Genomic DNA, 14,875 nt, shown 5'->3' with positions numbered 1-14,875 from the left:
TGTCGAGTCAGTGATGCCATCCAGCCATCTCATCCTCTGTTGTCCCCTTCTCCTCCTGCCCCCAATCCCTCCCAGCATCAGAGTCTTTTCCAGTGAGTCAACTCTTCGCATGAGGTGGCCAAAGTACTGGAGTTTCCGCTTTAGCATCATTCCTTCCAAAGAAATCCCAGGGCTGATCTCCTTCAGAATGGACTGGTTGGATCTCCTTGCAGTCCAAGGGACTCTCAAGAGTCTTCTCCAACACCACAGTTCAAAAGCATCAATTCTTCGGCGCTCAGCCTTCTTCACAGTCCAACTCTCACATCCATACATGACCACAGGAAAAACCATAGCCTTGACTATACGGATCTTTGTTGGCAAAGTAATGTCTGTGCTTTTGAATATGCTATCTAGATTTATCAGCAGCTCTCAAATGCAGTAAAAGTGCCAAGTGGCATGAAAGCCTAGTAAAACAATAGGGTGTTCTCACACAGTGACCTTTGGTGAGTATAGTTCATACATCCATCATCCATGGAAGGCTTTGGACTTTATGTATCACAAGCCTTTATGATGAACATATTCTAAGAAGAAGAAAGATTTAATTCAGATATTTAGTTTTGAGGCTGTTCAGATTGGCTTTTATTTTCCCCTAACATTTTTATTTATTTTTAATCAAAGGATAATTGCTTTACAGTATTGTTTTGATTTCGGCCACACATCAACATGAATCAGCCATAGGTACATATACAGCTCCCTCTTGAATCTCCCTCCCACCCCTCACCCCATCCCACTCCTGTAGGTTGTCACAGAGCCCCAGTGTGAGTTCTCTGAGTCATCCAGCAAACTCCCGCTGGCTCTCTGTGTACACATGGTCAGGCATCTGTTTCCCTGTTCTCCCTCCATTCATCCCACCCACCCCTTGCTGAGTCCGCACACACATCTCTTCTCTAATCTCCATCTCAGCTGCTGCCCTGCAGGTAGGTTCATCAGTACCGTCTTTCCAGAGTCCACGTATGTGTTAGTATATGATACTTGTTTCTCTCTTTCTGACTTACTTCACTCTGTATAATAGGCTCTGTGTTCATCCACCTCATTAGAACTGACTCAAATGTGTTCCTTTTTATGGCTGAGCAATAGTCCATTGTGTATATATATACCAAAGCTGGCCTTCTCCATTCATCTGTTGGTGGACATCCAGGTTGCTTCCACGTCCCAGCTGTTGTATACACGCTGCCGTGAGCATTCGGGTGCACGCGTCTTTCGGTTATGGTTTTCTCAGGGTATATGCCCAGTAGTCGGATTGTTGAGTCATAGGTGGTTTTATTCCTGGTATTTTAAGGAATCTCCAGGCTGTTCTCCATTGTGGCTGTACCAGTTTACATTCCCACCAACAAAGCAAGAGGGCCCATTTCCTTCACACCCTTTCCAGCATTTTTGTTTGTAGATTTTTTGATGATGGCCATTCTGACCCATGTGAGGTGATACCTCACTGTAGTTTGATTTGCATTTCTCTGATAGTGAGCAGTGCTGATCATCTTTTTATGTGTTTATTAGCCATCTGTTTGTCTTCTTTGGAGAAATGTCTGTTTAGGTCTTTTTCCCACTCTTTGATTGGGTTGTTTGCTTTTACAGTATTGAGTTGCATGAGTGGCTTGTATATTTTGGAAATTAATTCTTTGTTAGTTGTTTCACTTGCTTATTGTTTTCTCCCATTCTGAGCGTTGTCTTTTCTTGCCTTCTTTTTAATTATAAAAAACTGGGAGCAAACTAAAGATTCAGCAGAAGGAGAGAAACTGGATAAGTAAGTGATTATTGTGGTAATAAAGTGATTGCTGTAGAAATACATTTTTTTGGTATGGACTATATTGATACAGTCTGTGAAAATACAGTTTTGAGAAGTTGGTTTAAGAACTCATGTAGGATTTCTGTTTTTAGAAAGACAGAGTAAGAATTTTCAAAATTATTTTCCTCCTTAAAAACAATGAGAACACTGGCAAAAACTGTCAAAATCAACTTTTTCAGGATTCTAGAAATTAAAGTCCTTCATCAATCTGAAAATTGTTGTTTGAGAAAAACGGCTGACTCTCAGAACAGCAAGCCATGGATGTGAGCCCTGATTTCATCCCCCACTACTTCCAAGCTGTACAGTGGCTTTGGAAAACTTAACAGTAACCGTGAAAACCAACAGCTTAGTAGCCCCTGGAGGGGTCGTAAAGGCTTTGAACTCCTCCAAGGCCCCGTTTCCAGAGAATGATCACCATTTGACCAGCTTGCTGTAAACCGCCACGATCAGGGCCTGTCCTGTCTTCGTTTGAGCTGTTACTTTGTTCTTTGAGGAAAAACTCTACCCATGGAGCATTTGTTGAAATTATTGATGGGATTTGTTTAACATTGCAGCTGCCTGAGGTGGCAGTCCCAGTTGTAGCTAAGAAGAGGCTCACGAAAAACTTTAAAGCAAGCGTGTGATATCAGTAGGGGGCTTTTGAAAAGTTTGGATGTATGCATGGGTGTCTATAAGACCACATGCACTTGCAGGGTTGTGTATAAGCCCAAGAAAGAACTCTGGAGGCTGCAGGTTCTCAGCTGTGGCTGACCTTGAGTCTCTGTGTGAGCAGGAGATGAAGGATGAGGCCGAGCTGTAAACTGCTTTGTTGAGGGTGTGCCACAGCTAGCACAGAGAGCCTCAGAAGGGCTGGACCTCGCATCAGTTCATGAGATGTAAGGAATGTCATTGTTATTTAGTCACTAAGTTGTATCTGACTTTTGCAACCCCATGGACTGTAGCCCGCCAGGCTCCTCTGTCCATGGAATTTGCCAAGCAAGAATACTGGAGGGGGTTGCCATTTCCTTCTCCAGGACATCGTCCCAACCCAGGGATCGAACCCATTTCTTCTGCATTGGCAGGCAGATTCTTTAATGACCCCAGGAAAGTCATTAGCTGATCATTAATTTAACTGACGCGAGAGTTCAGTGGCCACGCATGAGAAATAAAGACTTTGTAGGATTGGTCTCTAGGCAAGTCACTAAACAAGCAGTGACAACATTGGTATCTTATTTCCAAAGTCAATACATACCAGTTAAAATGTCTAGTTTTGGACAAAAGTTAAAAGTCAGGCAAAGAAATAGGGAAGTATGTCCTATATACAGGAAGAAATGCAGGCAATAGAAACAGTACCTCACTAATCCAAGAAATTGGACTTTTTAGACAATGACTTTAAATTAGTGATTAAAAATATGTTCAAAAAATTAGAAGAAATTATGTCTAAAGGATTAAAAGGAAATTATGAGAAAAATGTCTCAACAAATAGACAATGTCAATAAAGGGATAGAAATGATAAACAGAAATCCTGGCGTTCTGAAGTATAATAACAGAAATGAAGAGTTCAGGGCTGAACAGCAGATTTCAACTGGCGAGAGAAAAAACCAGGGACTTGAAAATAGAAAATAGTTGACATCCATTCAGAAGTATAAAAACTAAAAGAGAATAAAGAAAACCAAACAGAGCCTCAGAGGCCTGTGGACCACCGTCAGGTGTACCAACATACACATGATAGTCCCAAAAGGCAAGGAGAGAGAACATTGGAGGAAATACGGCTTGAACCACCCCCCCGCCCCCGCCCCCAGGTTTGGTGAGAAGCATTAATCTGCACATTTGAGGAGCTCAGCTAACTCCAAATAGGACAAAGATCAAAGAGAGCCATACGAGAGACATGATAAGCAAATTGTTGAAGCAATTGTTGAAAAATATTGAAGCAAAAGAGCAAAGAGACTCATCTTGTACGAGGGACCTTCAGTAAGGTTAATAGCTGACATTCAATCAGAAATGGTGGAGCCTGGAAGTCAGTGAGATGATATATTCAGAGTCTAGGAAGAAAAAGACGGACAGTAATTCTATATCCAGCAGAATTGTCTTTCAGAAACAAAGGAAAAATTAAGATATTCCAAGGTAAATAAAAACAGGGAATTTATTGCCAGCAGATTTCACCTGAAAGAAATACCAAAAGGGGTCTGTCGTGCTGACAGGAAAGGACATGAGACTAACTTGAACCACATGAAGAAATAAAGAGCATCAAGTAAAGGTATCAATAGATACAGGAGTGAACATAAGACAGTACAAGTTAGTTTTTTTTCTGTAACTCTTTCTGCTATCTGATTTAAAAGAAGACTACGTAAAGAAATAATTATAAAACTGCATTGAGTTTATAGTGCATAAAGGTGTAATTTGTATGACAGTAATAGTACAGACAAGGGAGGAGGGAGCAGATGTGTTGGAGCAAAATTGGTGCTCATCTGATTGTTTTTAGATGTTGATTGTATTTTCCAGGGAAACCACTAAAAGAAACCCTTAAAAACATTTAGTAAAACTCAAAAATGTATGATAGAGGAAATTAGGGATTGAAATCATGTACTGGAAGATGTCTTTATAACACACGGGAGCAGCGGTGGACTAGAGCAACCACCAAAACCACATAAGACGCAGAGAAAACAAATAGCACAGTGTCAGACCTAAGCCCTACCTTATTCTAATCGCATTAAACGTAGTCAAAAGCAGAGTTGGCAGGAAGTAAGACAAAACATGATATGACTGTTTCCCATAAGAGACAACAGTTTAAATTCAAGAGATGCAGTGCGAGAGTAAAAGGGCTGAAAACGGTACACCCTGCAGACAGTTTCTAAAAGAGCTGGAGTGGCTATGCTTATCTCAGACATTTTAACACAAAAATCGATACTAGAGATAGACAAGGATATTTTATAATGACAACAGGGTCATCCCATCGGGAAAACATAGCAATTACAAACACGCTGCTAACAGCAGAGCCCCTGCATGGAGGAAGAACGGACAAAATTGGAGGGGAAAGTAGTTTAACAGTAATAGTTGGAGATTTTAATGCTCTTCCCGTAAGAAGAGTTGAGCACACTGCAGACCTACCAGATCTGACATCTATAGAACACTCTACCCGACTGCAGCAGATTATCTAGGACAGATACCAAGCTTCAATAAATTTAAAGGCACTGAGCTGTATCAACATACATGTTCTTTAATCACGGTGAAATGAAACTAGATCAGTAACAGAAATTTGGGGGATTCACAGGTTTGTAGAGGTTAAGCAGCACATGGCAAAATGACCAGTGGCTCAAAGGGAAATTAGAGAAATACTTGGAGGTGACTGAAAATGAAAACACAACAAACCAAAACTTAAGGGTGCAGTTAAAGGAGTATTGAAGAAGTTTATAGCTGCATGCAGCTGTATTTAAAAAGAAGAAAAATCATAAATCAGTAACTTAGCTTTAACCTTAAATCTAGAAAAAGAAGAGCAAAGTAAACCCAAAGCAAGTAGAAGGAAGGAAATCATAAAAGACCAAAGAAGAAACAAATGAAATAGGGAATAGAAAGTAAAGGAGAAAAACCAGCAAAAGCAGAAGTCAGTTCTTTGGGAAGGTCAGAATTGGCAAACCTTTAAAAGGGAGAAGTACTAAAGTTAAAACTAGGAAGGAAAGAGGGGATGTTACTGTTGAGTACATCGCTATGGAGCACAAAGGAATACTATGAACAATTGTATGCCGACAAATGAAATAACCTAAATGAAATGGACAGATCAGATTCCTAGAGAGATACAACCTATCAGAGGTAATCAATAAGAAATAGAAAACCTGAATATTTAGACCTATAACAATAAAATTAAATTAGTAATTAAAAGAAAAACTTCCTACAAAGAGAAGCCCAGGCTGAGATGGTTTCATGGTGCATTCTACCAATACTTAATGAATTAACGCCCATCCTTCAAAAACTTTTTCAAAAAAAATAGATGAGGGAACATTTTGTAACTCATTCTATAAGGGCAGTGTTACCCTGATACCACAACCAGGCAAAATATATGACCAGAAAACAGTAGACCAAGACGCATAGGTAATATAGGCATTAAAATCCTCAACAAAATACTAGTAAACTGAGTTCAGCATGTTCAAAGGATACTATACCATGACCAAGTGCAGTTTATCCCAAGAATGCAAACCCTTTCCAACATTTGAAAATCAGTCAGTGAATATATCACATTAATAGAATAAAGGATGAAGACCACAGATGATCTCAAAAGATTCTTAGAAAGATTTTGTTAAAATCTAACACTGTTTTATGATTAAAAGCAACTCAAGTAGTTACAGTTTAGTGCTGATAAGGACGTCTATGAAAAGCCCACTAACATCATACTTACAGACTGAACACTTGCCCGTGAGGCGAGCCATGTAAGTAAGAATGTCCACTCTGACTGCTTTCATGGTTCTTAGTGGGGTCATTTAGATGAGGAAAAGAAATATAAGGCATCCAAATTGAAAAGGAAGAAGTAAAATTGTATTGGCAGACAGTAAGCAATAAAAAGAAAAACCTATTAGAACTATCAAGTGAGTTCAACAAAAAGTTGTAGAACATACGATCATATTGTATTTATATGTATAAAAGTCACTTGGATTTCTGTGTGCTAACAATGAACTATGGGCTTCCCTCATAGCTCACTTGGTAAATCACCTGCCTGCAATGCAGGAGACCTGGGTTCAATTCCTGGGTCGGGAAGATCCCCTGGAGAAGGAAATGGCTACCCACTCCAATATTCTTGCCTGGAGAATCCCATGGACAGAGGAGCCTGACAGGCTACAGTCCACAGAATTGGAAGAGTCCGACACAACTTAGCTGCTAAACCACCACCACCAACAGTGAACAATCCAAAGATGAACTAAAGAAAGCAATTCTGTATACAAGAGCATCAGAAACAATGAAGTACTGAAGAATAAATTTAACAGAAAAATACAAGACTTGAATACTGAAAGCTACAAACATCACTGAAAGAAAATATTTATAGAAGACCTAAGTAGAAACACATCCCATGTTCATTCAGTGGAAAACTTTTGCTGTTTGTTAATATAGCTGACATCCCCAAATTGATCCTCAGATTTTCCCTATGAAATTTCCAGCTGCCCTTTTCTACAGAAGTTGACGTTCTGATCCTAAAATTCATGAAGATATGCAAAGGACTTAAGTAGCCAAGACAGTCTTAAGGAAATAACTGAGTTGGAGAAATCACACTCCCAGATTGGCCACCAAGCTACAGCAGTCAAGACACTGTGTTACCGCATAGGGATAAATGCGTTAGTCAGTGGGCTAGAGCTGACGCGCAGAGGTGCGTTTATGGTCGCTGCTTTCTGACACAGGTGCCAGGACAGCTGAGTGTGGGGAAGAACAGCCTGAACAGATGGTGTAGAGATTACTGGGCAATTGCATGCAAACGAATGGGTTTGCAGAGAATTTTTCAAAATGGATCATAGACCTGAACCTGAGAGCTAAACTGTAAAACTTGTAGAAGAAAACATAGGCATGTAATTCTTCATGACCTTGGATTTAGGCAGCTCAGATGGTAAAGAATCCACCTGCAGTGCAGGGGACCCTGGTTCGATTTCTGGGTTGGAAAGATCCGCTGGAGAAGGGATACACTACCCACTGCCGTATTCTTGGGCTTCCCTGCTGGCTCAGCTGGTAAAGAATCCGCCTGCAATGAGGGAGACCTGGGTTCGATCCCTGGGTTAGGAAGATCCCCTGGAGACAGGAAAGGCTACCCACTCTAGTATTCTGGCCTGGAGAATTCCATGGACTGTATGGTCCACGGGGTCTCTAAGAGTCGGATACAACTGAGCAACTTTCACTTCTGAAATATGCCACCAGAAAACACAGTGACAAAAATAGATGTGATTTCATCAAAATTATGAACATTTGTACTTCAAAGGACACTGTCAAGAAAGTGAAAGGACAACCCACAGAATGAGATAAATACTCTGAATATATAAAGAACTGTTTTAACTCAACAGTAAGAAAACAAGTAATTACAAAGCAGAGGACTCAGATAGAGTTGGCCCTTCATACCTGTGGGTTCTGCAGAATCAGTCAACCAGGGATAGAATATTTTCTGTTGATATGCAACCCTTGGATACAGAGGGCCTAGAGGGACTAGTGCATTCTGATTTTAGAATCTGCTGGGGGTCCTGGAACCAGTCCCCTAAGAATATAAAGGGTAACTGGGAGGTATGCAAAAAAGGTACTCTGCATCTTTAGGGAAATACAGAGCAGAACCACAGTGGGATACCACATCACACCCACTAGAATGACTCTAATCAAAAAGACAAGAGCAAGTGCTGGAGACAGCGTGGAGAAATTAGCACCTTTGTGCTTTGCTGGTATGAGTGTCGAGTGATGCAGCAAGTTTGGGAAAAGGTTTGGCAGTTTCTCAAATGCTAATCATAGAGTTACCTATTACTCTGCAGTTTTACTCCTAGGTATAAACCCAAGAGAGCTGAAGACATTTGTTCACATGAAAATCTATAAATGAGTGTTCATAGTAGCATTATTCATAATAGCCAAAAAGTGGAAACCATAATGTCTATCAGCTATTGAATGGATAAGCAAATACAGTATATCCACATAATGGAATATTATTTAGCCATAGAAGGGATAAAATGCCCATGCATGCTCCAAGTCACTGAGTTGTACACTTTAAAATGTTACACTTTATGACATGTATTTCAGCAAGGCTGCTATTAAAAAGTGAACTAGAGAGGCATGATTAATATATAAAATGTTCCATATTTATTTATAAATCAAATATAAATATACTGTAATATGCATAGAAAACTCTTTGGGAAGCTATATAATAATGTCTGTAGTGTTCCTCTGTGGTTTTCCCAGGTACCTCAGTGGTAAAGAATCCGCCTAACAATGCAGGAGGCCTGGGTCCAGTCCCTGGGTCGGGAAGATCCCCTGGAGAACGAAATGGCAATCCACTCCAGTATTCCTGTCTGGGAAATCCCGTGGGCAGAGGAGCCTGGTGGGCTACAGTTCATGGGGTCGCAGAGAGTCAGACGCAACTTAGCGACTAAACAACAAAAGTGTTTCTCTCTGGGTGTTAGAATTATGTTTTTACTTCTTTTTTTTTTTTAATAGTTTTTGTATATTTAAGATGTATTAACTTGTATAATAAATTATAGAAGATAAAGGTGAATAAATTTGGTGTTTTGGGGCTTGTGACCTTTAAGGAGTGGCCGCTTAGAAGGCTGAGTATGTGACCCTTGTGGAGGGTGATGAAGGAGGAACTCTGCAGGCACCGCTCGTCACATTCAGGAAGTTCGGTGGTAAATTTAAAGGAGGGGGACAGACAGCTTGAGGGGTCAATGTGTGGGAGAGACTGAATATTACAGTAATACTGTGTGTTAATAAACGTTTCATGATTTACATGTTAATTGAGCTACACTATGTCCTGCTTAGAAATGTTGGGCTGTAAACGGGTAAACTGAGGTGCAGTGCAGGTTAAGTGGCTTGACTCAAATGATACTGGTGGTCAGTTAGTGGAACTCGGCCCTGTGATTCCCAAGCCAGTGCCGTCCCGCTGTGGCAGGCTGCATCTGCGGGATTATGGAATAACTGCAGGGGTAAGAGGAGGGCTTCAGGAATTGCAGAAAGGAAGCAAGCTGGGTCAGGCCACAGTGAGCGAAGTCCAGCTGGAAAGGAGGGTGGACAGTCTTTCCTTGATCAGAGAGAAGCGTGTGAAGACGGCCACTTGAAAGTATCAGAAGGAAAGGTGCTTTTGTGCCAGTGCTTCTGAGGGGGATTATTTTTGTTACACGATCAAGGAGGGAAACAGACCTCAGAGTATCATTTTTTGTTTGTTAACAGTCCTGTGGCTGTTTAATGTCAGCGATAGTAATACTCCGTGGCTTTTCAGAAACGCAGTTCTGCTTTTCTTTGTGCAGGTCTATTCTCACCTATAGCCGAGTCGGGGGCCGTGTCAAGACGCTCACATTCTGCCAGGGTTCCCACTACTTAGCCGTAGCATCCGATAACGGTGCCGTCCAGCTTCTCGCGATTGAGGCCTCCAAGCTGCCCAAGTCTCCCAAGATTCATCCTCTGCAAAGCAGGTATCTGTCTGTCGTTTGTGTTTTTTAAACTGCATTTGGTGTCCTGGGATAATGTAACCCTCCTTCTGTAATAGTTTGGATCAGCTGAGGGCCTGTGACAATGTACTTCTGTTTTTAAGCACATGAAATGAATAAAATTGGGTTTCCAACTCAAATCTATCACACACAGTTTGAGGAAACTATTTCTGCCAATTTGTCCAAAGGTCAGAAGGGCAGCTTTGAACATGTGGCTCATCCCAGTCTGGAATCTGAATACCCTAATTATCAGTTACATCTTCTGTCTGAGCTCTGGCTGCTGGTTTCGAAAATGTGAGTGTTCTTCATTAAAGGAAGCTCAAAAGTGGTGTCAGCATTTTGTCACTTGGCAATAAAGCCTCTGAAGTTGCTGGGAATGGAGCAGAGTGTTCAGTCATATTGTTTGCTTATCATTTTAAAAAGAAGATCCTGGCTGGCTTTATCTAAGAATTTCCTCCACTTCTTACAGATTGTGGTTGCTTGTAGATTAAACCCATGCAAGGTAAGATATTTAAAGGTCAAACAGAACAATTTTTCAGCTGACGAGTGTGTGCTGCACACGGAAAATTGCAGAAATGAGTAAGATGTGTTTGTTATACTCTCTAAGAAACGAGCCTAGTGGGAGAGGCAGACCAGCGAACAGATGACTTCAGTGCAGTATGACAGCGTGCCCTGTGCCGGGGACGGGGGACCAGCTTACGGGTGGATCGGGGAGGTGGCCTGGAGGGGGCGCCACCCCGTGTGGCCACAGCAGGGTGGTGGCGTAGGGCAGGGCGGGCACAGCGGGGACCCTCAGGGAGGAAGCAGAGCCCCCAGACGCCTCGTCACAGTTTCAGTGGATTACAGCTCACCTCCACTGGGCAGCTGAGGAAGAAGGGGGTGACGATTGGGTCACCTGGGACTTTATTATTTCTTTGTATCATTTTGTTTATTCTTTGTTTTGCTTTTACCAATTAAGATTTTTTTTTTTTTTTAACACATTCACTAAAGAGACTTGGGCAGCTTCTGTCCAGGACCCATTATAATAATCTTGAACTAAGAAGTCCTTTCAGCAGAGAGTGGTTACAGAGCAGCCTCTGCATGGCATAAATCTCCAGAGGGCTCTTGGTGGAGTGCATGGTGTGAGGACCCTGCAGCAGAGTATACATTTCGTGTGGGAGAGCCTCTAAGCTGACAGCACTTTTCATTGCGAATATTAGTTTTTACTGTTTACCCTGAGCAACACTTATATCTTCCCTGATGGCTCAGTTGGTAAAGAATCTGCCTGCAATACAGGAGACCCCAGTTCAATTCCTGGGTCGGGAAGATCCACTGGAGAAGGGATAGGCTACCCACTCCAGTATTTTTGGGCTTCCCTTGTGGCTCAGCTGGTAAAGAATCCACATACAGTGCGGGAGACCTGGGTTTGATCCCTGGGTTGGGAAGATTCCCTGGAGAAGGAAAGGCTACCCACTCCAGTGTTCTGGCCTGGAGAATCCTATGGGTTGTATAGTCCAAGGGGTCACAAAGAGTCAAACACAACTGAGCAACTTTGAGCAACACCGACTCTCTGGATTGGCAGGTTGCCCCAGGAGGCTTTGCCTGGCGGCGGGCGCTCCCAGGAAACCCCGCGAGGGGCGCGTATTTGGTCTTCCTGTGTCACCTTGGCTCTGAATACTTAGGATCTCTGGGTCCTTTTCACTGTTTGTTTGGCATTTGGACTTTTCATCATCACCTTAGGGAATATTGTCATGGTTAGAATGTTTATAATTGTTTGCCTAAGACAGGAGTTAGCAAGCTACAGCCAGCAGGATGGCCCGTGTTAAGAATGATTTTTGCATTTTCAAAGGGTTGTTTTAAAAAAAAGAACATGCAGCAGAGATGCGTGTGGCTTTAAATCCTGGCAGATTCACTGCCCGGCTCTCACAGACAATGCTGCTGACCCTCAACAAAGCCAAAACAGCAGTGTGCAGAGGCCTGATACGCACTGACCAAGAAAGCCGGCCAGCATGTTTATGGCATTGTTTTAGTTTAAAAATTCCTCAGCTTGAAAAAAAAAACAAAAAACAGGTATATCAAGGAATGGAATAGTACTTACAAAGGAATCACTAATCTTATTTACTTCACTTTATTATTAGTAATAAAAGGGAGCGAATGATTGATTCATGCAGTAACAGCAATGAATCTTAAATCCTTCTTTCTAATAAAAGAAGTCATCAGCATGAGGGGAAGTGAGTGAAAGATACATGGAAGTCTGTGCACTACATTTGCAGCTCTTCTGTAGTTCTGAAGTAATTTTTTAAAAAATGCTCAACTGTCCTTGTCTTCGATGGGCCACAGAGTTTCTTGACCATGGTTAGAAGGTAGATTGATCTGCAGTGGAGGCGAGTGCTGTGTCTTTCGTGATGGACGAGCCTTTGCCTCTTGATGTGTGTCTCCTAGAGTCCTAGACCAGAAGGAGGACGGCTGCGTGGTGGACCTGCATCACTTCAGCTCCGGGGCGCAGTCCGTGCTGGCCTACGCCACTGTGAATGGTGCTCTGGTGGGCTGGGACCTGCGCTCCTCCAGCAACGCCTGGACACTGAGGCACGATCTCAAGGCAGGCCTCATCACCTCCTTTGCCGTGGACATCCACCAGTGCTGGCTCTGCATCGGTAGGGAGCTGCCTTTCAGGTCCTCGCCTGGGTCTGGATGCTGCTGTCAGGCGTGCCTCTTAAGAAAGCTCTTTTCCTTTGTCTTCATTACTAATTTTCCCCTATGTTCTTTTTCCCCCCCTATAATTATTATAATACTTACATTTCAATTTTTTCATTAAAAAACAAATTTGAAAGAGTGAGGTCAATATTCAGCGCGTGTAACAATTTACTCTGTCCCTTCGTTTTTAAACACGCCCCTACAGTGGTCAGATTTGCTGGCATTTTCTTACTCTGCCAGGGAAGCAACAGGCTGGGTTTACGGGATGAGGACATTTGAATTTGAGCAGCTCGGTTTTAAATCCCGGTAGCCACAGGCAAGCTGCTTCACCCTTCTGGTCTTACTGTTCTCGTCTTCAGATGGGCCCATTCCCTCCAAGGGCAGCTTTGAGGATTTAATGAGGTGAAAGGGTCCAGCACAGGAGGAGAGCCAAACAGTGGCCGCTGGCCTTGTGACCCCTTCCCCCGCCTTTCCTTGCTGAAGAGCACCCTGTGACCTTGCTTCTCTCCTGTTTTAGTTTCACTGGCCCCCCTCCCCCTGCCAGGCTTTGAACCTGCCCCTTTAGAAGGTACTGGAGCTTTTCATTGTCACTCGACACTCTCAGAAGAATTAGACTCTGCTACGCTTGAATATTAGTTTCTGTTCAATAGATTCCCTGTCTTGAATTTGCGACATTATCAGCCCTTTATTTTATATGGTTTGTGTGAAGTGCATTATTTTTTGCCTTTTGCGAGACTAAGCTGCCCTGGCACAGGAAGATGTTGTGCCAGGCTTGGAAAAGTAGCTGTCACACGTGCCACAAGGTTAGTGAGTTGCCCCGGTGGCTCTCATGCAGCCCCACCAGCTCTGAGGGGCCTGCAGAGGGGCCAGGAGACGGAGGGGCCCGCTGCCCCTTTGGTCTTTTCCCACCCCCGTCTCCACTGGACCTGGAGACCAGCCTTGGCATTAGAGTGCACGTTATTCTTCGAGTTGGGTGGCATTCTCTCTGTGTGGTTTCAGATGTCGTGGGCACACATGCAGGCAGTCACCCCAGTGTCTGCTGTGCTCAGACAGCCATGCCTGTCTCCAGAAGGTTTCAGAGAAAAGGGCACGTGGCAGAGATTGAGCTCTGAGGACGGCTGCAGAGCTGCTGCTGCTTGAGGGCTGACTGCGATTACCGAGCGCTAGTAAACCACCTCTGGTTACTTAAGGCAGTCTGAATGTTTTGCTTTATCAGATTCATGTCTTCTCTAGGCCTTCTGGGTTTTTCCCACGGGTGCCTTCGGCAGTTAGTAAGTGTCAGTCATTAACGAGTTATTCATTCTTGCTTCACACTTGCTAGGTTTGTGGTAGCACTGTGCTAGTACTCTGTACCTTTGGGCTAAAGGTGCTGTTGGGAACCGAGGAGTGGGGCGGGCAGCTTCCCGGAAGTAAAGCCTCTTTCCTAAGTGGCCAGCCAGGTTGAACGTAACGTCAGCGGGAATCGGCACTGATGCCGAGCCTGCGGCAGTCACGTCTGCGCTTCTCCCCTCGCAGGCACGAGCAGCGGCACCATGGCCTGCTGGGACATGCGCTTCCAGCTGCCCATCTCCAGTCACTGCCACCCGTCACGGGCCCGCGTCCGGCGCCTCTCCATGCACCCGCTCTACCAGTCCTGGGTGATCGCAGGTAGGAGGCGGGCGGGCTGGCGGGGCCGGGGCAGACGACCCTGCTGCCCAGGTTCATGACCTTAAGAGTTTTTACCTGTGAGCCAAATGCTGGCTTTTGTGGTCAGTTCTGATTCCGTGGAAGTTCCTGCCACGGATATCTCAGTGTCGTTTCTCATTTATTGTCTTGTGAAGTCTCATCAGTCACACCACCACCGTCCATTCCTGTCCACCACCGCTTCCTTCCCGTTGTCTTCTTTCTCCTGTGTTCCCTGTTTTTAGTTGCCATCATCTTCCTGGAAATCTGAGCTGGAAGCCTGAGGTCATCCCTCTTAGCTGCCATTTCTGTTGCATTTCTTGAAGCCTCCCTCCCCTTCTCTTATTGGGTGTTCAGATTTCCTTGTATAGATTCTTAGGCAAGACACTTGGGCAGCTCTTTGAAATTCATTTTTCCCAACTGTAAAATGTGGCTAAAAAACTTGTCTAGCAGAGTTGGAAGAATGTGAGGTAACACATGTCATGCATACGGTCTGGTACACAGCGAGTGCCACATAAGCGGTGGCGCTTACCGTCTGTGTTTCCTCCTGGTCTCTTGTCTCCAGGCCCCCGCCCCCTCCTCTCCTCGCGCC

At 43.7% G+C, this 14,875-nt stretch overlaps 1 protein-coding gene across 2 annotated transcripts in view; it reads left to right on the top strand.

Annotated features, from left to right (window-relative positions):
* Positions 1 to 14,875, top strand: part of PIK3R4 (phosphoinositide-3-kinase, regulatory subunit 4) — a 78,472-nt gene that overhangs the window by 58,217 nt on the left and 5,380 nt on the right. Inside the window, exons 14-16 of one of the 2 annotated variants that reach the window (XM_010856744.1) lie at positions 9,769 to 9,933; positions 12,370 to 12,581; positions 14,137 to 14,268. In XM_010856744.1, the coding sequence (XP_010855046.1) occupies positions 9,769 to 9,933; positions 12,370 to 12,581; positions 14,137 to 14,268 (509 nt within the window). Of the gene's footprint in view, positions 1 to 9,768; positions 9,934 to 10,136; positions 11,239 to 12,369; positions 12,582 to 14,136; positions 14,269 to 14,875 lie in introns of those variants that run through there. The other variant, XM_010856745.1, reaches the window with a different exon arrangement.

This window comes from Bison bison, unplaced genomic scaffold, assembly GCF_000754665.1.
Source record: "Bison bison bison isolate TAMUID 2011002044 unplaced genomic scaffold, Bison_UMD1.0 scf7180017864374, whole genome shotgun sequence".
NCBI lineage: Eukaryota > Metazoa > Chordata > Mammalia > Artiodactyla > Bovidae > Bison > Bison bison.
Note: the sequence above shows the minus strand (reverse complement) of the source record. Positions and strands in the feature narration are given on the sequence as shown.